The sequence below is a fragment of the Panthera leo genome, chromosome C2 (genome assembly GCF_018350215.1).
Source record: "Panthera leo isolate Ple1 chromosome C2, P.leo_Ple1_pat1.1, whole genome shotgun sequence".
Classification (NCBI taxonomy): Eukaryota; Metazoa; Chordata; class Mammalia; order Carnivora; family Felidae; genus Panthera; species Panthera leo.
The window spans coordinates 18514767-18538246 of record NC_056687.1 but is presented as its reverse complement, the minus strand read 5'-3'; the positions used below and the strand labels follow the sequence as shown (position 1 = coordinate 18538246).

Sequence of the window (23480 nt, the reverse complement as noted above, 5' to 3'; positions counted from 1 at the left end):
AAAATGAAAGCTCTTAACCTCATCTCTCTCTCTACCTGTGGTTTAGTCTTATCTTCTATGAACAAAATAATAATAATAATAATAATAATAAATCAGTATTCCTTAAAATTGCAATGCTCAGAAGTGGTTTTTATGACAAAGATTTAACCTGATCATAACCCGCTTTGAAGAGGAAAAATATTGTACGTGTAATGTAGACCATCACACATCTTCTCCTTGTGTGCAATGTTTTTTGTTTTTTTAATTTTTTTTTTTTAACATTTATTTATTTTTGAGACAGAGAGACAGAGCATGAACGGGGGAGGGGCAGAGAGAGAGGGAGACACAGAATCGGAAGCAGGCTCCAGGCTCTGAGCCATCAGCCCAGAGCCCGACGCGGGGCTCGAACTCACGGACCGCGAGATCATGACCTGAGCTGAAGTCGGACGCTTTAACCGACTGAGCCACCCAGGCGCCCCTCCTTGTGTGCAATGTTACATCAGTTTGACGGAGAAGCTTTTCCTATCTCCTTTCATATTTCTTATTTGGCTAGAAGCAACTCAAACTGAGAAACCCATCAAACAAACCACTCTGGGGAAAAGAGAGATCCTCCAGTAAAGCCTAGACTGGTGGAGAAGCCAAGTGCAAGCCCATCTTGCTAAATCCTATGGGCTTGCTCACCTTCTTTTTGGGCTCTTTTCCTCCGACTACATCCTGCCATCTGCATTTGACCTCCAGATGACCGTGAATCCTTTAAATCAGATGTGTAACTTTGCTATAAATAAGGAAGCATAGCTGCGCAGGCTATGAATAACTGGAAATTATATGCTTTCTCTAGTCTGTTTGTACCAGCACTGCAGATCACTTCACTCCCTGTGATGAATAGTCTCTGCAGGTAGACGAGAAAATATAGCCGCCAAAATCACTTCCCCTCCCAGAAAGGAAAGGTGTCATGATCCCAAATACACTGCAAGTAGTCGGAGAAAATTACTGGGAAAGAGAAAATTGCGAGAGATCTTCAAAGTCTATTTGGAAAATCTGAGGACACAGGTACTTCATGAAAATAAATTTATCAAGTCATGTTCATTTCTGTTAATTACTAAAAATGGAAAAATACAATTGTATGCTAACATGCTATGAAATGAAATATTTTTTATAAAAGGGGGGAAGATATTTCATTTATTGATACATGTTTTATTTAATGCATTTAGAAAAAATGTTTTTAATATTCTTCCTCTTTCTGTTATTTTCTGTATTCTTAAAATGCATTTTGAACTCCAAATACTAATTTTTCTAACGTAAAAAACAGAGCCCAATACTTGACCGTATGGAGTGTAAGTGCAGGGCCACGATACCATTTAGGTTTCAAAGCTGGTCCTGCCACGTTTGATGGCTCTCACAGCTTCATTTTCTCGTATGTATAAAGGAAATGAGGAAAATGCCCACAAAGTGTTCCTGAGAAAAATAAATGATCCATGAAAACACCGGGTAAATTGCAACCTGCCACAAAGATCAATATAGTATCAATCCTACAGTGTAATATCCAGTTTTCTCCAGTCCTGTGTGTCTACTCACTTGTAATACTTTCAATGTTGTTAGAAAAAAATGCTTTGTCACAATCACAAAAATATGTGGACTATACTAGTGAAACTCCCACATCTTTCAAAAGTTATATATAAAGTGAATGAATGTGAATCTCATGGTGGCCATTAAAAAACCTTAATGGTCTATGATGAAATTGTAAGTTACATAATTCTCCAACTGTTATTTATCCCTTTTTTTAAAGGTAATTGGTTTCATCAATTTGGAGACCAGGTTTTTTAAGGATAATATAAATACATGCTCATTTTCATTATATATGAACACGAGCTGAAATCTGGTCTCTTTTTCTAGCAACTATAAGCATCAATAATGTGTGTGTGTGCACATGTATCATCCTTAACCTAAAGAAGGATAAATTTATTTATGGATATAATCCACATTTTAATATAAGTACTTGTGGGGGCTCCTGGGTGGCTCAGTTAGTTTAGCGTCTGACTTCAGCTTAGGTCATGATCTCACGGCTCATGAGGTCGAGCCCCATGTCGGGCTCTGTGCTGATAGCTCGGAACCTGGAGCCTGCTTCAGATTCTGTGCCTCCCTCTCTCTGTCCCTCCCCTCCTCACGCTCTGTCTCTCTCTCAAAAATAAACATTAAAAAAATAATAATAAATACCTGTGTGTTAACATTTTAAAACCAAGGTAGTCAGATACACCAAGTGAAATCAATCACAAAACACAGACATTCTAAGGTTGGATGATGATTTCTTTGGGAGAATCTTTCCACAACCTAATGATAAAACCTGAGGTCGGGCACTTTTGCCCTAGTAAGGTGCATTCAGGGAGAGGAGGAAGAAGTGGTTAGGGAATCTAAAGGTAGTCTTTCACTTCCTAAGGCTTAACATCTGCCTTACAACACATAAGTGAAGCCCGTGCATACACACTGGTCCGTGGAGTCAGCACCACGCATGTATATGATGTATTTTTCTGGGAAACGAGTCACTTATATTCATGGCCTCTTGTAAAGCTATGGCATCTTGACAGCTTTAGGAAATAGAATAGTGATGCCAAATAAAACACAGTAATGTTATACGTACGGTATGTAGCAGAATGACATGAAGCTGAAAAAAAATTTTTCATCAGAAATAGAAGTTGAGTCAATCCTTGTAGCCTGGCATCTGAAGTTGTCTGGCAAAACTGGACACAGTTACGAGCAAAGCAATGGAAATACACATCTTATGGAAAGACAGGTGTTCAAGAAACACAGAACCATGCAAAGAAAGTGATGATGCTGGAGTTATACATCCATGCACTGTACTATCTCCTCCTTCCCCCCAACCCCCTCCAGCGAACGACAACATACGTTTAACAGCATCTTGGGGAAGAGGTTCCTGGGTAGTCTTGAGTAAGCTTTGGGACACTATGGAGAAAATAAGAGAACATAACTAAAAACAAAAAATAGAAACATGGGAATGGTGGCTGAAACTTACATGATTCCACTGACCAAAGGGAAAAACAAAAACAAAAACATTGGATTAAAAACTAAAACAAAACTGCACAAACACCTTCAGGCTTGGCCCCAGCTCAGGACCAAAGTAAACATAAATATATTTGCCCGATAATATCTCAATGTGCTGGGTATTTTGTCTCCAATACCACTTGTAAGTAACATCCTGAGGATTTCCTGCTCCCATTCTCCCTCCTTAGTGTCAACCATCACCAAGGTCCCAAGGATCCACTCCTTTCACCCATTCGTAGGGCAGCCTCCAGCTCTCATCTCGGGCCACATGTTGAGGCTTCACTGTCCCCTTAGGTCTGTCCACCCTTCTGACTGACCTTAAGCCTCTCACATTTGCTTTCTTGATAAACTATTCTATAACCTCCTTACCCTGGAACTAAATACGGACTGCTTGGCTTATCCATTACACATTTGTTGGGAATCTCCGCCTTTTGCAAATCTTTCAGCAAAAGGTGTACCATCCAGGGCACCTCCAGAGGCTCCAAATGACCTGTGTTGCCCACTGTTTGCTCCCAGCCTGAGTCAAATCAGACTGATCAAATGGAGACTGTGTGCGTATAGGCCGCTGTCGTGTTTTGGTGGGGGGATCATTTCCAACTCGAGGCAAATTCCTCACTGTCGATAATTTTCAAAAACCCTTTCTTAAAAAAAAAAAAAAAAAAAAACCCTTTCTTATTACATGCGCGCGCACACACATACAATTTATATTCCAAAAAATAAATCCACCTCAGGGAAATAGAGGAAAACAGTTTGGAAATGTGCCAAGAAATCTCCCTCAGCAGCTAAGCCAGTTAGAATCTCTGTAACAAAAGTTCTTTGTTCAAGAGGCTGCAGGCAACAGAATCCCCCATTGTGTTCCCGGTTACCTGACCTAATTAACTTCTTTGTTTGAAACTGAAGAAAGGAGTCCTTGCCGCAAGAAGCCACAATCATCCAATGGCGGCCAGGAAAGAGGCCCTTGGGGTTACCAATTCCTACACCTGTTCTCACACATGACAGAAATGGAGTCATCCCTCATACAGGAGACCAGTGGGAACTTTTCCATTAGGTTCCACTTAGATGCTCGGCTTCACAATAGAAGGTCTTAATGGTGAGGTCCTTTTGTTGTTTAGCTTAAGCCTAGGATCGCAGTGGAAAACAATGTATACTATCCCTAGGAATCCCAGGCAGGAAGTGGGAGCTATCGCCTGCCTAAGCACAAGGGAGAAAAGGCAGGAGTCTCTTAAAGAAATGCACAATTAATGAATTTAATCTTTAGTTTATCAAGGTGAGCAAATCTCCCTTGAGTACTTCAAATGTCCTACTCACGAACAATAGTAAATAAATAAAATTATTTTAACTTTAACTTGGGACTTTAACTTGGGAGGCTGTTCACAGGAACAGAAGTCCCCTATGTCTGGCTCACTCCCTCCTGAGTATCACCTCTGTGGACAGAGTTTCATCTCGTATTTGAGTCATTATCACTCCGCGTCTCTCTCCCCCAGCGTTATGAAAAACTGAAAGTTCAAGAGAAAAGGCTGTGAAAATTATATTCCCTGAGTCTTTTGTCCTTCAAGGTTTCTAATGTTAAGTGAAGAGTTTTCTTCTATTTCCAAGAGAGGGCACGAAACATTGATACTGCAAGCGTCCGTGTGTGAGCTCAGAGGCCCCTGGGGCCCTGTCTTCTGGATTCGACGTGCGTATGCTCCATTCAAGCACATTCTCTGCGGCCGCAATAAAAGTCACACGTTACAAAACAGCTTAAAGGTGCTCATCACAGCAGTGCGCCTTTTGCCAGTGCAAACGAAGCCGCACCCGCCAGGCTTCCGGCGGGAAACCTTACTTGCACATGTACTGCACATGCATAGACCTGAACACGCATGTGCACAGACAAACACACAAGTATCCGTTTGCACAGACAGTCGAGAAGACAACACAGTGACTCCGGCGTGGCTTCAAGAGGGGCACTCGAGAGAAGTCCCTAGAGACCGCAAGACGGAGGCACCACAGCTGGGAAGGGAACACACCCGCGGCCATGCTTTATTAGAGAAAGACGGAGATGGGTGCTCGGGATCGAACATACGGGAGGAGACGCCGGGCAATTAGAGAAGGGGACAGAAACGTGGTTAGTGGCAGCGACAGACCCACTCCCAAGAACCAGGAAAACCAATCTGTTACGAAGAGCAGAGTCAGTGGCGAGAAAAGACGAGAGGTGGCCAGGCTCGGGGAAGGTCCACTTACTGACGCTGCCGCACACGGCCATGCAGTACTCCTCTGTGTCAAAGTTGTTTCGGTTCCCGCCACATCCGCCGTAAAAGAACGGGGCGCACTTGCCTTCGGTCACATCAAAGTACCAGCGGGAGATCATTGCGCGGCATGGCCCCGTCTCGGCTTGTTCAGAGCACACCTCTAATCAGAGGAGACGTGGGGAACCACATTTAGCATGAAAAGGCACCTGCTCGCGTGCATGTTTACTTTTCTTACACCTTACTCATCCCCCACCCCCACCCCCCGGGGGGGGGTCACCGGGGCTGGGATTATTGGGCGGCCTCTGCCAAACATGTACCGAGGACTTTAATCTCCAGCCAGGAGGTTAGAATTCCCTCTGAAACAAAGCAGTGCATTCTCATCTGGTTTAATGAGTGGCTCAGTAGGAATGAAAGGATTCCTGCTAGAACGTGAGCACATCTGGTAGCTGCTTTTAGATTGATAGCAAGTGGCCCAAAGGGTCTGCACGCGGAAACATTTCTTCCCGGTAAGAAACAAATTTCTCAAGGAACCTCCAGTCAGCTTTAAAGGTAAAAGGGTTGTGTCTGTTTACGATGCAAAGAACGTTGTCTTCTCATGAACATCTGACTGTTTTCCTTCACGAAGAACAGCCTTGACTCAAAGTATAAAATAATTATAAAGTATAAAATAAATATTAAATTTCATTAAAAAATTATAAAGTATAAAATAAATATACTTCGAATGTGATCCAGTTTCCAGAGAACCAGCCTGTCCACTGACCATATTTGAAAACATATGTCAACATCTGTAAATGGGATTGACAGCCAGTTATATTAACTCTAGTAAAATATAATTTTTGATTTTTCATTAATCCGTCCCTTGGACAATAATGCCCCAAACAACAAAACAAAGTCAATCAATTCTGATTTGTTAACACACACCACGTATGCTCTTACATGAAAATATATCTTACCTGTCAGCATGCTTGGCCACCCTCCCCAAGATCAATTTCATGATCCTTGATTGATACAAGCGCAATAACTTATCTGATTCCATTTGTAAAGTTATCGTGAGTAGAATAGGAACCTTACCTCCCACGTATATTCCATTTTTTTAAAGGGAAAACAGTTCTCCCTCTGAGTTTATGTCTTGCCCTAGCTAGGCTTCTAGAGAGCCTGCTGATGCCTTAGCACACACAGATGTCTTGATTATTAATTTTACTGTCATACCAAGGAAAAGCATCCTTCTAAAAGATAAAAGTCATGCAGAGTTCAGAGCTTCCAAAGTAGGAATATTTAACAGACTGACCATTCACTCAAAGATAAAGATCGACAAGGTCTATGTAAAAGAGAACTACTATTTAACTTGCTTATACACACCACTTAAAGCTCTTTCCTATTGAGACAAAGAGGTGATAGCAAAACCAGAAGTTACCACCATCATGATGACGTCAACAGAGTAGGGAAGGACGGTCAGCACTGAGCTCAGAAGGTGGAGGTCAAACACTGTGCAGGAGAAACGCCAGCGTAACAGATATCTAAGGTGCTTCTGGCTCTCTTTAGGTGGTTTTCGGATGGAAATATCTGGCTCTGGGAGCATCAAGCTCCATGGCACCGTCACTAAGGTCTTCCCATTCAACTGCTGCTTTAAAAGTCCATCCTTGTGAAGCCATGATGTGTTTTCAATTTGATTTCTGCACAGAGCTCTCCTGTCTGATGAAAATCTGCCAATCCATTCACACAAGTTTCCCACCCCCTTGGCAATCTGATTTATCCCCCACAAATTAAAGAACTGGTATTCATACTTATAAAGGGTCAAACAGCTTCGGGAGGGGAGAGAGTCTGATCACCTCTGAGCTACTGACAAAGCAGCTTCTGGGCTACAGAGCTAAAAGCCACATGCCCCAGATGTGGGGTCCCTGGCAAACCACAGCCATTAAGCTGTCTCCACTCACGGACCTTAGTTTCTCTCCCTGTCAGTTGTAAGAAATACCTACAGGCTCTCTCTTCTGCATTCCCCTCACCAATCTGTACATGTTCATGTGACATGCTCTTTCTTTCTTGTTTCTAAGACATGACAGTATTCATCATTAACCTCTTCCTCAGGCTGTACTAATTCCAACAAGACTCCCAGACAACGGTGTCCTCTGAGCCTCCGTTGTGGTTGAAGCTGGCACTCGAATGCCTCTCCCCCATGGCATGACCCCAGGAGCATAGGCAACAAAACTCATCACGGCTCTGTAACTCATAGCTATCCTCCCATTTTAGACCTCTTAAGAGTACCAAAATGTGTCTTCTTGTACTTGTCTGCCACAGACCGCCCCCCCCCCCCCCCCCCCCCCCCCGCCATCACAGCTATGCAGGGCAGGAGACCTGTTTTTACGGAATCTCCTTATGTTCTAAATGCAAATGATAAGTTTAGAATAGCTACTCTTCAGCTTCATTTGTCCTTGCAATTCTAAACATCGCTCTAGGGTGCAACTTTGTGAGCCTAAGTTATTGCAACACATCTCATATTCTGTTGAAGAATAAAGTGGCCACATCTGTGTTGAACTCTTCTAAGAAAAATTTTAGAAAGTCAACGTACTAGAAAAACAATTATTTTTTAAGAGTGTGTTTTTTGCAACAATAGATACACGTACTTTCTTTTTTTTTCTTTTTAACGTTTATTTTTGAGAGAGAGACAGAGACAGAGCGCAAGCAGGGGAGGGGCAGAGGGAAACACACAATCCAAAGCAGGCTCCAGGCTCTGAGCTGTTAGCATAGAGCCCATCGTGGGGCTCAAATTCACAAACTGTGAGATCATGACTTGAGCTAAAGTCGGATGCTTAACTGACTGGGCCACCCAGGCGCCCCGGTATATGTACTTTTAATTAAAAGGAGATTTTATAATGTGCCTGCAATTAGCAAGTAGTTATCAGAAAACCTGCCCAACAGAAAATAATTCTGATCAGGGCAATAAATGACTGGGTATTTATTATATAGTAATCATATTTTATTAAATAGAGACATATAGATACAGGTAAGCAAGGCTGAATGAACGTCTTATTAGAAATCTCACTTAAGCCCCAAATACGGGTTGGACCAGATAAGCAAATGATGGGAACAGCTGTGCGAGGTAATGAACTCACAGACTCAGTATGAAATGACGGGTGTCATGGAAGTCTCTACAAGGTATCTGTGGTTGACCGGCCCTTTACCAAATTGTGTCGATTCTCTGAGGCTACCCAATACACCTGTCACTCCATTTACACCTGACCCAATTCTCACATCTCTCCATGAGGAGGGAGTATTTTTATAAAATGCCACCACCTCAAGGCGATCCATTTGTAAGTATTTAGACCCATCAGTCTTCTCGTGGTGACGTGCTGGCAAGCATTCACAAGAGGGCACCACTGGGACTTTTCCCGAGTCCTTTGTTTCCACTTTGTTATGGGAATAAACCTGTTTTTCACTAAGCTGTGTAGAAGTGCAACACAGTATTACAAGAAGCTCCAAACTCCGAATAAGATAAGATGCCGTGTCCTCTGCTGGAAACAAGGCAAAGCGATTATTCTCACTGACAGGAATGGCAGGGTATGCTGGGAAACTGGTTATCTCCAGTGGGGGGTGGGGGAGTGTGATTTATAATGTTCAATGATGTCCACGGTGTAAACAGTCCCGCCATGGGTATTTCAAGCTACCAGTGGCTGTGGCTCACCAGATTCCTGTACCCTTGAATTATCTTTTACAGGCTAGCAGTTGTCCACACCACACCACTGAGAGGAAAGAAGGGCACAAGTGATACTCGTCACAGGTACATGGAGGAAGATAGTAAGACTCTTCTAATTTGCTTGGTCTTTGAAAGCTGAATTTTTACAAAGCTGCTCAGCGGGAAGACACATCAGGGTTCTTTCACACTTTGCATGAAAGAGAAAGATAAGGATAGTTTTCCCTTTCCGTTTCTTATTCCCTGTCTCAATCTCCTACAACTGCAAAGGACGGGGGGCATGAATTGCTACTAGAAACTATCCCTCGAAGTGCCGTCCATGATCCGCTGGGCCAGCATACCCGGGACTCGGGATCCACTCCAGAACCCTGTCTCCGAATCCACGTGTAGCAAATGCCTCAGTGACCCAAATGGGCGTTAATGTTTGAGAAAGCAGCGTGATCCACCCTACACCTTTTATGAGCCGTTGAAATGTCAAAGCCAGATATGTAAGACCCAATCACTTTCCAAAATGACCAAGAGGGGGAGGATCAGTAAAAGGCAGCGTAGGTTTTGGCTTACAAAAAGAAGTCCACATCTATTTGGGAGAAGAGGAATAGGACATATTTTAGTAGAGCTGTAAAATTCAAATATGCTGTATCTCAAAAACTTAAATATGTTAGAGATACATATTTCTTTGACAGAGTTTCAATACGTGTGCCTTAAATCCAATACTGAGATAATAACTATTATACTTACATTTAAGTCTATGAGAACTTACACTTCTCCAAAATCTGAATGGAAGTGATGTTCTTGGAACATGCCAGAACACCAGAAATATCACAGCTATTATTTTTATTTAGACAAATAAAGACACAACGAAGGAGACTTGAAATTTACTTTCTTTGTAGCACCTCTCCTTAAAGAAAGGGTTATTATGTAGGCGTTGTTCTTCCTACAAGAAGGATGCTCCAGGATAAGCGAGGCAGAGGTTGGAGGATGGTCCTGCTGTTTCAGGCTCTTTTCTGGAGGAGACTGAGCGTGTCCACCTTGCCATTTTAGCTGGTCTCTTGTCACAGAGCCCGGCAGGAAGGCTGGGCAGCCTCCAGCTGAGAACACATGTCTCTGATTGCTACCCACCCATTTGCGATTTTAAAACAGTGCACCAGGGGAGAGCAAACTGCTTTTGGAAGAATATAAAACAAAGTGAGGAAGGCAGTTTTTCTCCATCTCTCACTGCTTATATGGCAAATGTGCACACATAGTATTTAAAAAATATTTTGTGACTTGTCTCTAAGCTATGAAACTACACTACATCTCAAATATCTGTTTTCACCTTATAAATGAATATTTACCCTCTTTGTTTTAGCATAGGTTCTGTTTGCTTATTCTGCACCGACTACCTACGGATGTGCAAAGTGCCGAGCGAAGGGTTACGGCTGGCATTAAGACGAGACACGATATTGCAGGGGAGTTTCTCTGCTCAGATAGATTTAACGCTGGGCATCACTGTAGATCTCAGGAGCACAGCCCAGTGGTCTGCAACCAGAGAGTATCTGTCCCCAACCATCCCCTCCCACGACACATCCAGCAATGCCTAGAGACAGTTGGAGCTGTCACAGCTGGGGGGTGTTACTGGTACCAGGTGGGAGGGATGGTGCTACTGAACATCCTAAAATGAGCAGAAGAGTACCAACAAAGAACCATCGGGCCCCAAACACTGTTAATGCTGTGGCTGAAAAGTCCTGCCTCAGTCCAACCTACTACCAGAAGATTTCACGTGACATTTTAGTAATTGTGCCCAATCCTGAGACTGGGGGGGATAATAAGCAACAGTCACTGACACCTCACAAATCTGGCCTAATAACCGGCATTGAATTTCAGGACAGGGGCACCTGGGTGGCTCAGTCGGGTAAGCATCTGACTCTTGACATTGGCTCAGGTCATGATCTCACGGTTCATGAGTTCGAGCCCCATGTGGGGCTCTGCACTGACAGTGTGGAACCTGCTTGGGATTCCGTCTCTCCCTCTCTCTCTGCCCCTTCCCTGCTTGTGCGCGCGCTCTCTCTCAAAATAAATAAATAAATTAAAAAAACAATTCCAGGGGCACCTGGGTGGCTTGGTTGGTTAAGCGTCCGACTTCAGCTCAGGTCATGATCTTGCGGTTTGTGGGTTCGGGCCCCGCATTGGTGCCTGTGCTGACAGCTCGGAGCCTGGAGCCTGCTTCGGGTCTGTGTCTCCCTCTCTCTCTGCCCCTTCCCCGTTCACGCTCTGTGTCTCTCTCAAAAATAAATAAATATTTTAAAAAACCCCAAAAACTTAAAAAAAAAAAAAATTCCAGAATGGATTTAGTCATGAGACTGCCCAGCAAGGGCTTTCTATGCTTCTAGCATGAAACATTAGGAATTCGAGCTTGCATGCAAGACACAAAATTTGTCTCTAGTCTGTGATACTTTCATATTCTGTCTCAGAAATTATATCTAACAAGAACATAAATAAATTCAAGAAAAAGAGAGATAACCCTGTCCTCACAGTTAAATACCTGAACAGTCTTACCATTATAAACTAAACACAGTGCAGCTTTACCAGTCTTCTGTTCAAAACTCCTTTTTCCATTTCAAGAGTCTCTTAATTTTCATATTTTTACTTATTTTTTTTTTAACATTTACTGACTTATTTTTTTAGTCATCTTTACACCCAATATGGGGCTCGAAATCACCACCCGAGATCAAGAGTCACATGCTTTTCAGAGCAAGCCAGCCAGGTGCCCCGGGAGTCTCTTACTTTTTAAAATTTGGGCTTTTTTTTTGCTGTCTGGAAGGCTGAAGGGTTTTCCTGAATATCAGCCTCACCTCACCTTGATTTCTCACACTTTTAACAAAATCCTAACAGGTCAGACGTTGGAAGGGTGGCTGGAAACCAGCAATGAAGTGTCAGAAGGGCAAAATGGTTCATGGTTGAGAGAAAGAGGTGTAACCCACCCTGCTTACAAAGTCCAGAAAGCATCTGTCTACAAGGGAACTACAGATTTCCATGAAAACCCCCAATTCTGGGATCTGCCGGTGGAATCTGAGACCCTCCTCAGGGAGGCGTATGGACCACTAAAAGGCAGTGCCTCTGGAAACGACATGGTGCTTAAATGAAGTTTCCTCTCATTTGCTGGATTTCTTTTATTAGGGTTGATTTTTTAAAAAATGTTTATTTTGAGAGCGAGCGAGCGAGCGAGCGAGCAGGGACTGAAGGAGAGGGACAGAATGAATCCCAAGCAGGCTCTCATGCTCAGTGTGGAGGCTGACGTGGGACTCAAACTCACCAACTGTAAGATCATGAGCTGAGCCAAAGAATCGGACGCTTAACCGACTGAGCCACCCAGGTGCCCCTTGATTTTTTTAATTGCAAACTTCACGTTGTGGAGATATATGCAATTGTTGTATCTGAGGCATTTGTACATTTTTTGAACAGCAACTGATTTGGGGAAAAACATGAGAAAGATCAGGTTTCTGGATTTTAACTGAACTAGAATGAAAATATTTATTTTTAATAGAGTTAAACATAATTGCATTAAAATACCTTTGGCTTATTATGTCCATTATTCTAACATTGAATCTTTTTTTTTTAAAGTTCATTTGTTTACTTTTTAAAAAAAAATTTTTTTTAACGTTTATTTATTTTTGAGACAGAGAGAGACAGAGCATGAACGGGGGAGGGGCAGAGAGAGAGGGAGACACAGAATCGGAAGCAGGCTCCAGGCTCTGAGCCGTCAGCCCAGAGCCCGACGCGGGGCTCGAACTCACGGACCGTGAGATCGTGACCTGAGCTGAAGTTGGACGCTTAACCGACTGCGCCACCCAGGCGCCCCTCATTTGTTTACTTTTGAGAGAGAGAGAGAGAGAGAGAGGGAGAGAGAGAGAAAGAGATGGAGGGAGGGAGGGCACGCATGAGCGGGGGAGGGGTAGAGAGAGAATCTCAGGCAGACTCCGTGCTGATAAGTACAGAGTCTGATGCAGGGCTTGAACTCACAAATCGTGAGATTATGACCTGAGCTGAAATCAAGAGTCAGATGCTTAACTGACCGAGCCGCCCAGGCGCCCCTCTGACATGGCGTCTTTATACACACAGGGTAGAAATGGAAGATGGAAAGTACTGGCCATGAGCACTACTAGTCATGTGAAATACCAAGCAAAATGAAGTTCAAAAACATTTCCTATGTGAATATACTAAGACCACTGAATTCTGTACTTTACGATTAGGCAAATCATATCTCAATAAATTTGTTATTAAAAAATAGAAAGTTATGTCTGCACACACACACAATTTTTTATATGACTGTGTTCCTCACTGTCACATTTTAACCAAACTACCTGACTGGGCTCTCTGAATCAGGACTATCGAGCAATATGGAAAGAAGGTGTCAAAGCCATGCTTCCCTCTGCCTCTATCAAAGGATATACCAAATACCTCAAAATCAATGGCTGCCATGCCATGGGCACAAAATAACAGGCTGCCACCTGTCACATCTATGGCCCAGGGCCAACACGGGTTCTCTTGACATCGTTAGGAAGGATGCTACGTTCTGGTCCGGGAACAGGGGTGGATCTTGCTTGCCCTTAGTCATTAACACTGAGGTAAAGGCTTCCAGGAAAGGGAGGAGCCGTTATCCCTTTGCCTTGTTCCCAAATACAAACTGGAGCTTTATTTTCAGTTTTGGGCAGCACGCTGCCACGAGGCTTCCGACAAGAGTATGTGAACACATTTTCATGTGTGCCAGTTCGGTTCAGTTTTCCCCCAAATTCTGTGAAAAGTTAAATGTGAGTGAGTTAAATGTGAGGGTTGATGCTGGTACAACATACAGCAGTAAATCACATCGCGCTACTCCCAGGTTAATGGCTAGGAGAGGGAGAAGAAAGATTTTATAATTCTGTGGCGTTCGGTCATCTAGCCCAAGGCAAGCAACACGAGATCAAACTTTTTAACCTCATCAATCCGCGATGCTTAAAGAGCTACCTGTATCTGTGTCTTGGTCCATTTAATAGATGAACTTCCAAGAGGTTCAAAATACCCGCAAGAAGCGAAACACTATCTTGAAATGCAGTAGCATTTAATAGTATCTGGGTTTAATCGTCACCTAGACATAAACTTTAACTGCAGGTATTTTAATATACAGTGTATATTCCTAAAAACTATTTTAAACAAGGGCAGCTGGGTGGCTCAGTCAGTTAAGTGGCCAACGTTCGATCTCGGCTCAGGTCATGATCTCACGGTTTGTGGGTTCAAGCCCCGCATTAGGCTCGGTGCTGACAGCATGGAGGCTGCTTGGGATCCTCTTTCCTCTCTCTCCCTCTCTCTCTCTTTGCCCCTCCTCCACGCTTGCTCTCTCTCTCACTCTCTCGAAATAAACAAAACAAAAAAATCTTAAAATTTTAACCAAGAAACTGAGTTTAAGTTGCTCATTATTCTTAACATGTGTCTATGAATACCACCTCTATTATACCGATAGATGTGGATGTATCACATTTATGTTTTTTATTATTAAAAAACCAGTCTGTTGGTTTACCTTGGTCATTCCTAATTAGTAGTAAACATTAGTTCTCTGAAAAATCAGAATAATGCTTATAATCAAGACAGCTATAGCACTTTGGGTTAATTGAACCCTTACTGTCTACCAGAACTGTGCTAAATGTTGCTCATAGATTGTATTTCATTGAATCTTCCCAAAACAATTAAAATGACATACAGAGGGGCGCCTGGGTGGCGCAGTCGGTTAAGCGTCCGACTTCAGCCAGGTCACGATCTCGCGGTCCGTGAGTTCGAGCCCCGCGTCAGGCTCTGGGCTGATGGCTCGGAGCCTGGAGCCTGTTTCCGATTCTGTGTCTCCCTCTCTCTCTGCCCCTCCCCCGTTCATGCTCTGTCTCTCTCTGTCCCAAAAATAAATAAAAAATGTTGGAAAAAAAAAAAATTTTAAAATGACATACAGAAGCAGCGTGACTTACAGATTCCCTGACTGATACAAATCTACATGGTTAGGTGGTAGAACTGGGATTTGATTCTGGGCAGCCTGTGCTGTTTTAATTTTTTTTAATAAGTTTATTTATTTTGAGAGAGAGAGAGAGAGAGACAGAGACAGAGAGAGTGCATGCACGCAAGCGTGAACAGGCGAGGGGCAGAGAAAGAGGGAGAGAGAGAGAATCCCAAACAGGTTCCCCACTGTCAGCGTGGGGCCCGACGCAGGGCTCGAACTCATGAACCGTGAGATCGTGACCTGAGCTGAAACCAACAGATGCATAACCGACTGAGCCCCCCCCCAGGTGCCCGAAGGCAGCCTGTGTTTCTAAAAGAAACCAAATACTTACAATGTGCCAGGCATTATAGTAAATGCTCAACATGGATTGTCCAAAGTAATTTGTTCAACACACATGGAACGTCCTATCAGTGTCTATACCATACCCATGAAAATAGACTCACATGTTACTTAACCAGCCCAAGGCCACGAAATCATTAAAAATTCTCTATTAAACACCATAGCAGTCTGCCACTAAACTTAATAAAACTACCTTAATGAAAGTACTATTTGAAATAAAAAAAAACTCCCTCATACTTTTCTAATAACCAGTTTCTTCAGTTTTCTGTAAGGACCCAGACAGTAAACACTTCCAGTTTAGAAGGCCATATGGCGTTTTCTTGCAAATATTCACCTGTAGCATGAAAGCAGCTACAGACAGTATATAAACAAAGGGGATTGGCTGTGCCCTAAGAAAACCTTTGTATTAGGAAATAGGTAACTGGCCATATGGCCCCATGGTCATAGTTTGCTGATCCCTGATTATTATTATTATTATTACTTATCACAGTGTTTTTTGTTATTTTTAAAATATTTTTATGTTAATTTATTTAGAGAGAGAAAGAGAGAACAAGTGGGGGAGGGGCAGAGAGAGACAGAGAATCACAAGCAGGCTGGGAAGTGTCAGCACAGAACCTGACTCGGGACCTGATCTCACCGAGCTCGCGACCTAAGCCCAGATCATGAGTTCAATGCCTAACCAACTGAGCCACCCGGGTGCCCCGATTATTATTATTAGTATCTAAATAATAATTCTAAAATTTAGGAAGTGTTCCATGTGAAATATTATAGGATGAATACAAGACTACAGAAAAGGGATCCACATCTACCAGGGAGTACAGGTTAAACTGAAATAGTATTTGTAAACAAGAGGAAAAGGAAAAAGAAAATTTTGACATTAATGTAGTAGAAATACCCTGGTCCACTTGGATCTCAGTGTTGCCTTCATGCCTCTCACCTTTGTGACCATGGGCAATTAAAAAAATTTTTTTTTCTAGGCCTTAGTTGTCTTAGTTGTAAATGGAGAAATGAGATTTCTACCACACAGCACTGTCACAAGGATTAAAAGATAGAAACAATTGCTTTTTAAAAAAATTTTTTTTAATGTTTATTTATTTTTGAGAGAGACAGAGAGAGAGAGAGGGGAAGGGCCAGAGAGAGAGGGAGACACAGAATCTGAAGCAGGCTCCAGGCTCTGAGCTGTCCGCACAGAGCCCGATGCAGGGCTTGAACTCACAAACTGTGAGATCGTGACCAGAGCCGAAGTCGGACGCTTAACTGACTGAGCCACCCAGGTGCCCTGAAACAATTGCTTTTTTAAAGTTTATTTATTTATTTATTTTGAGAGAGAGAGAGTGAGTGTATTGAGGGAAGCGGCAGACAGAGGGGGAGGGAGAGAAGGAGGGAGAGAGGGAGAGGGAGAGGGAGAGGCAGAGAGAGAGAGTGAGAGAGAGAGGGAGAGGGAGAGAGAGCGAGCGAGAGAGAGAGCGAGAGAGAGAGAGAGAGAGAGAGAGAGAGAATCCCAAGCAGGCTCCATGCTCTGTTAGGGCAGAGCCTGACGTGGGGCTCGTGGGATCATGACCTGAGCTGAAATCTACAGTCAGACACTTAACCAACTGAGCCACGCAGGTGCCCCTATAATACCAATGTCCAACCAGTTTAGAATCCATGAGTGAGTCAGAAATCGCCCTGACGTCTTGGGTTCATGAAGTGTTATTCCTTCTCAAATCAAAGAAAATTAGGAGCAAGAGTCTAAATATACTGTGGTTTCACTCAAATTGGTATTGGCTTATTCCACTGGATCAATATCCAAGTTTTCCTTAAGCACCTAAACCAATAAATCCTAAAGCCAGATGGATACGGTAGTGTGTTCACTTTTTCCTCTGGAATTGCTAACAGAGTTAGAACTGACATCTTCCACTTCAGCATCATTGATTCTAATACAAAATAGCTGAAAATTTGATGACCATGTCGAAGCGTCTTAGACTTTCCTTCCCCTAGTTATTTCTTTCAAATTTAAACAGGTTACAAAGGGATTGAGTTTTTGTTACGAAGCACGTTAAGGAATCGTATTAGTAGCAGTATGTTGGTAATGAAGAAACAGTTTTCTTATTAAGTATAGGTGTGAATCACATTTTCTCTCAGGCACTGAAACATTACCAGTGACAACTATATTGTGAGCCTCTTTTCAATATCTCTTCCTTGCAAGTCACTTGTGGTTTTTATTTTCAGCACAGGAGCTGGGCTACTTTGAAGCAGAGTTGTACAAAGTCAGCCATCACGTATGGCATTACCGTTGTTCTTCCTCAGGGAAGAACCATAACTCACCTACACCAGTGACCAGGAGGGAATGAGCTCTCTGCAGCTGGCCCCTTTAACATTAACCATTTAAACTTCTACTTCTCTGTTGGAGTTAGCTGGGAATTCAGCAAACTCTCTGACATGGACCCAATACACCAAAAAAAGTCTCTTGCTTGGAGATTTAAAACCAATCATTTAATCGCCTTTGTCTTCCTACAGAAAATATTGCAACCTACATCCCCCTCTGGTTTGATCTTAGCTAATAACGCTACATCGAGAGAAAACCTCAGGCAAAAGATCTGGACTTGTTCAGAACATAACAAGACCCCATTATTTCAAGAGACTTCTCTCTCTTATTCAGAACATAATAAGACCGTATTATCTCAAGGGAATTCTGTTGGTTTGGAATATCGGCAAAAGTTTACGTGGTATTTTCTCATTACACTGCATTCATTGTGTTACTCCCTGTTCCCCTATCTCCTCATGGCAGCAACATCACAACAAAATCCCTTCACTGTTTCTACCAGAAAATTTCTCCGCACGTGGCAGAAGTGATCCCCGTCAGCTCATGCTCATGCTTGCCGGCCTGGCACTGAAGGTCTCCACATTTTAGCCCCAACCGAATTCCCCGTAACTCTCTTATCTAAGACATCTGCTCTAGTTTAAATCAGACTACCCTTGTCTCCCAGACTTGCCATGTACCCTCCCGGGGCAAATCTGTTTTGCTATCCCCACGGACTCTAAGGTACGCTAAAATAAAATCCGTTGGTAGCGCTGCCATGAGCCTTTCCACTTCCATCTCCTTCCATAGATCCTTCTCTGATCAATCTCTTACTCTTTGAAGTAGGTTCTGGGCTCCTGCTTTTTAACACAGATGACTCTCTGTGTTTCTTTGATGTAAATTTCCTACGAGATTTTAACATCCATGAGGGCCGGCTATCCCGTGTGTTCTCATCCTATGATTCACCAAGCCCAGCAAAATGGCTTGTACCCAAAAGGCACCCCCCAAAAACCAATGTTGAGTAGACGGACATTATAAATAGCTACCCCGGTGGAGACCCCGAAAAAGTCAGAGTCACTGCAGAATACTAACTGCAGTAATTTGTAGTCTTCTTAGGTTTCAAGAAGAGAAGCTCCGAAAAAATCTCTTTTCTTTTCTAGGAAAAGAGAAGCTAACAAGTTCATTTAGTCAGTTCTGCCACAGGTGATCCTAAGAGGTACACGAAGAACATTCCAGGAAAGGATGTCTGGAGTTTTGAGAAAGCAGCGGCTCAAATAAAACCTGCATTTACTTAAATATAGATCTACTTACAGAAGCCCTTATGTGCTAAATATAATAAGAAGGTATCATTAAGCAGAGAATGATAAAGTTAAGCAATCTATTTTCTGCTACATTTTTTAAAGAATATGTGACTCTTTCAATGAATTTTCAGTTAAGTCTGAGTGTTTTATTTAAAGAAATTTTTTTTTAATGTTTACTTATTTTTGAGAGAGACAGAGTGTGAGGGAAGAGGCAGACAGAGAGGGAGACACAGAATCCCGAAGCAGGCTCCAGGCTCTGAGCTGTCAGAGCACAGCCCGACGCGGGGTTTGAACTCGTGAACCCTGAGATCATGACCTGAGCCGAAGTCGGCGCTTAACTGACTAAGCCGCCCAGGCGCCCCAGAATAATGTCAGTCTTTCTTAAAAGCTACAAGGTAAAGAAACCCAGAGCTTCAAAAACACTATTTTAAGTGAAAGAAGCCAGACACAAAAGAGCATGTATGATCCCACTTACATTAAATGTCTAGAAAAAGCAAATCTGTAGAGATGTAAAGTACATTGGTTGTTGCTGGGGGCTGGTGGTGACAGCAAGGATTAACTGAATGGGTGTGAGGGATCTTATCGGGATGATGACAATGTTCTAAGACTGGATTATGAGGGTGGTTGCTTAATTTGGTAAATTTATTAAAGCCACTGAATTATACACTAATACACTTAAAATGAGTGAATTTTATATGTAAATTATATGTAAATTAAAGATAATTTGCAGTGAAGGAAAGAAGATATTACAGCGGTCATTAGGAATCTACTTAAGGCAGAGAAACTAACCCATTTTAAGCTCCAATTTAACAACAGCGCTAAACTCATTTTACCTTAATAAAAAGTGAGAGGAAAACTTACAATATTGTAGCATTTGTGGCGGACTTTAAAAGTATTTGAATACATTAAAACTCCATCCATCCATAGTCACTGGATCTCATTCTAGGACCATCTTTCACTATTTGCAAAACAAAGGCATCCCCTTTAAGAAACACAACCCTACAATTCACTAGTTGCTATCATGACATTTGGTTGTTCAGTGTAAACTCAACCCTTGCTTTCGTTTCAGGGAGACAAAAAAGGAAGTCTGTTAGTTCATTCGTGTCACAACATTCTTAATAGGAGCATTAATTAAGTACCAAAAAAGAAAGTCTTAAGATATTAACACAACATCTATCTCTCAAAGAAGGCCCTGTGCCACCTCCCCCAGTAAAACAGTGTAAAGACAACACAAAAATCATCCCCGTTACATTTCACAGCCACAAGTAATGTGATACCCCACCAAAAGTTGTCGTTCAATGGCATTTGCTTCCAACTACTCACTCGCCTAAGATTTATCTAGAAGTTTCTACAAAGCAGGCACTCTGCATGATAAGTAAAAGCCAGTCCTTGCCCTCGAGATGCTCATAGTTCAAGTGGTGAAAGAGACAACAGGTAATAAGACCGTACTAAACACCCACTGCCAGGGACGTGCCAACCAGGTCACCTAACTCAGCCTCAGCCGAGTGAGATCGCACCTGGTCGGCTGGAGTTTTGCACAACAAGCTGGCGTGTGCCAAGCGGAACAGTGCGTATCATCGGGACTTGACATCATTTGAAATGAATTGTTGGACTGCTGGTTAAGCCAAAGAGAGCTTCACAAGCGTTAAGACCTGTAATTGTGCATCTTATTTTTGGTTGGGGATGGCGGTGGTGCTGGGCTGGGGAGCGGGCACGAGGCTTTCCTTTGCCCTGACGGAGGAAATCCCAACAAACAGCGCATTACCTCGCACCACCTCTTCCACAGACTCCGTGGTGGTGGTGGTGGTCGTGGCGATGCTGGTGGTTCGCTCGGTGGCCTCTTCATAGGGTTCTTCTGCCTCTTCCTCCACCTCATCACCATCTTCGTCATCCTCGTCATCCTCGGCCTCTTCGTCCTCGACGTCAGCCCCCTCTTCTTCCTCGGCTACTTCTACTACTTTGTCCTCACTGCAGCAGGAGATGGAAACAACGGTGACAGTCATTTAAACAAATTTCAGAAAGGGGAGGGGGGAAGCGACAACAAAGGACGGTAGTGATTTTGGAGGCAATGTGGCCCTCGGGGCAAACAACACACACGAGGCTGGAAGCCAGCAGGTGTATGTGGGAATCCTAGCTCACTAGGTCTACAGCGTTCTGCCCCTTGGGCACAGCTCTTCTTAGTTCACACGGTTGCAAGAATGCTATTCCATGAGTCCGACTAAATGCTTTTCTGGAAAAGGCAAAATTACGGAGTGGTTCCTGGTGGGGGTGGCGGTCGGGGTGAAGAAGGGAGGGATGAGCAGGCAGAGCATAGGGGATTTTTTAGAGCAGGCTCTGTAAGATACGGTCGCAGTGAACACAGGACACATGCGTTTGTCAAAACCAACACAACTGTACGACACAAGAAGTGAACTCTAATATAAACTATGTACTTTATCACTAATGTATCAATATTGGGCCAGAGGCACTATACTAATAAAGACGTTAACAACAGAGGAAGTGTGGGGGTAGGGGGAAAGAGGGGAGGGGGGCGTTCTTTCTACTCGCTGCTCAAATTTTCTGTAAACCTAAAAGTGCTCTAAAAAAAACAAAGCGTGTTTAAACAGGAGAGAGGAAGGGGGATATCCAAGCTGAATCTGCTGTGTAGGATGATTTCTCATAATGTATGCGAAAATACCACACAGCATCTGCATGGTATAGACACTCAGTAAAGGCGGAAATCAGTTGAAATACTGCTATTCAACTGGATATAGATGAGGAAGAAGAAACCGGTGTAAATAAATCTGTAATACCCAGCGGTCAGCGAGACCAACTGAAATTATACAGTGGTCTTCCCTACTCTTGCTCCCTGTGGCATGCTGTAGAATATCAAGTATTTCAGGGGTTGTCAAATGTCAGCGACTATCAGAATTACTTGGAAGGCTTCTTGAAACACAGACCACCAGGCACCACCCACCAAGGTTTCTGAATCAGTGGGTTTAGGACGGGGCCTGAGAATTTGTATTTCTAACAGCTTCCTGGGCAATACTGATGCTGGTGTAGTCAGGGTACGATATTCTGAGAACCACTGAAATATGCAATGCTGAGAATAATGGTTAACAGATAGCCAGTAAATCACAGTATAATTGGGAAGGGGATCAGAAATAATACATAAGGCATTAAGTATGCATATCCTGATGCACAGTGTTGAATAATAAATCAGCACATTTGGAGGGCAGAAGGGTAGTCTCGAACAGAATCAGAAAGCCCGAGCGAGACATCCTTGTAGAAATCAAGTACCTGCAGTGCAGACATGGTCAAGAGCATTTGAAAGGTGATAAACGAAGACAGGAACCTAAGCGTTTAACAAGTGAAAGTATACATCACATACCGTCTGGCCAGATAGCAGAAACACACATTTCATCCTAGCTCAGATCACAAAAACAGTACAGGAGGAAGATCTACGCGTGCTGGGCGTTTCAAGCTACCAGAGCGACTGCCACAGGTCTTATGTGACAAGACCACAAGAATAGGATCGAGGGTTGCCATGCTGACAATTTCTGTCCACGGAACAAAAAGAGACCGGGGTATCGTGGCCCCACAGCTGATTCTTGCCTATAAGAAGCTTGTGGTTGGGAGAAGCGACAGGAACCTAAAGACTTTGTGTGAGCCACACCTGGAGCCTGGGAAAGCTCCAAGTGAGCTGGGCATCGCACAGGGAATCAGATTTCGAACATGTTACGGAACTAGAACAGTAGGATTCTGTGGTGTGGGGGGACAGGAAGGGAGATGGCAAAAGCCACCTGCAAATGAAGTCTGAAAGCTCCAAGTCATTTCGCCGAGAATGAAAAAGAAAAAGCTACGGGCGCCTGGGGAGCTCAGTCGGTTGAGCATCCGACTTCAGCTCGGGTCATGGTCTCCTGGTTCGTGGGTTCGAGCCCCGCGTCAGGCTCTGTGCTGACGGGTCTGTGCTTCAGATTCTGTGTCCTCCTCTCCCTTTCTCTCTGCCCCTCCCCCACTTGCACTGTCTCTCTCTCCCAAAAATAAACAACAAAAAAAAGGTATGTAAAGAGATGGATATAGCACTAGAAGGAATTCCTTTTATCAATTAACTCATAACGTAAGGAACTTTTATGGAAGTTCTATAAAAATGTGTATGGCCTGCCAAGTGGACCACCTTTCTGGTGCTGATCAATGATGCAAGGATCATGAATGAACACATCCAAAGAAATTGAAGCACGTGCCCAGAGAAAAAGGAGAAACTTACTAAGCAGAATAATATTAATGATAACTTACTAGTGTGGTAATGAAACAAATGGAACAGAGAAGACCCTGACCAGGAATTTTAACACTTCCATGAGGCCATGAAGAAAAAGTAAGAAGGGAAAATGTTGGCATTGATAATCAGGTGATAGAAGCCTTCATCCACTTAGAGATAAACAGGGTGCAATCATTGTTTCTCGACTGCCTGCATTCCCGCACAAAAGTCTAGTTGAGGCAACAGTTCCCAAGAATTCTTAACAGGTGCTCAGATGCCCTGAATTTTACACAGTATCCTGCTTCCTCACTTTTCTATAGGATCTCACTGTTGTAGTCGTGTGCACAGAAGAATGATCCGACGTGTGCCCCC

At 43.2% G+C, this 23480-nt stretch overlaps 1 protein-coding gene across 7 annotated transcripts in view; it reads right to left on the bottom strand.

Annotated features, from left to right (window-relative positions):
• The window catches only part of LOC122198638 (amyloid beta precursor protein), a 274909-nt gene that overhangs the window by 100371 nt on the left and 151058 nt on the right, over positions 1–23480 (bottom strand). For 3 of the 7 annotated variants that reach the window (XM_042903331.1, XM_042903332.1, XM_042903335.1), the window contains 3 exons: positions 20637–20839; positions 5257–5424; positions 2881–2937 (listed from right to left, as the gene is read on the bottom strand). In XM_042903331.1, coding sequence (XP_042759265.1) covers positions 2881–2937; positions 5257–5424; positions 20637–20839 — 428 coding nt within the window. The remainder of the gene's footprint in view (positions 1–2880; positions 2938–5256; positions 5425–20636; positions 20840–23480) is intronic. The other 4 variants (XM_042903333.1, XM_042903334.1, XM_042903336.1 and 1 more) reach the window with 2 other exon arrangements.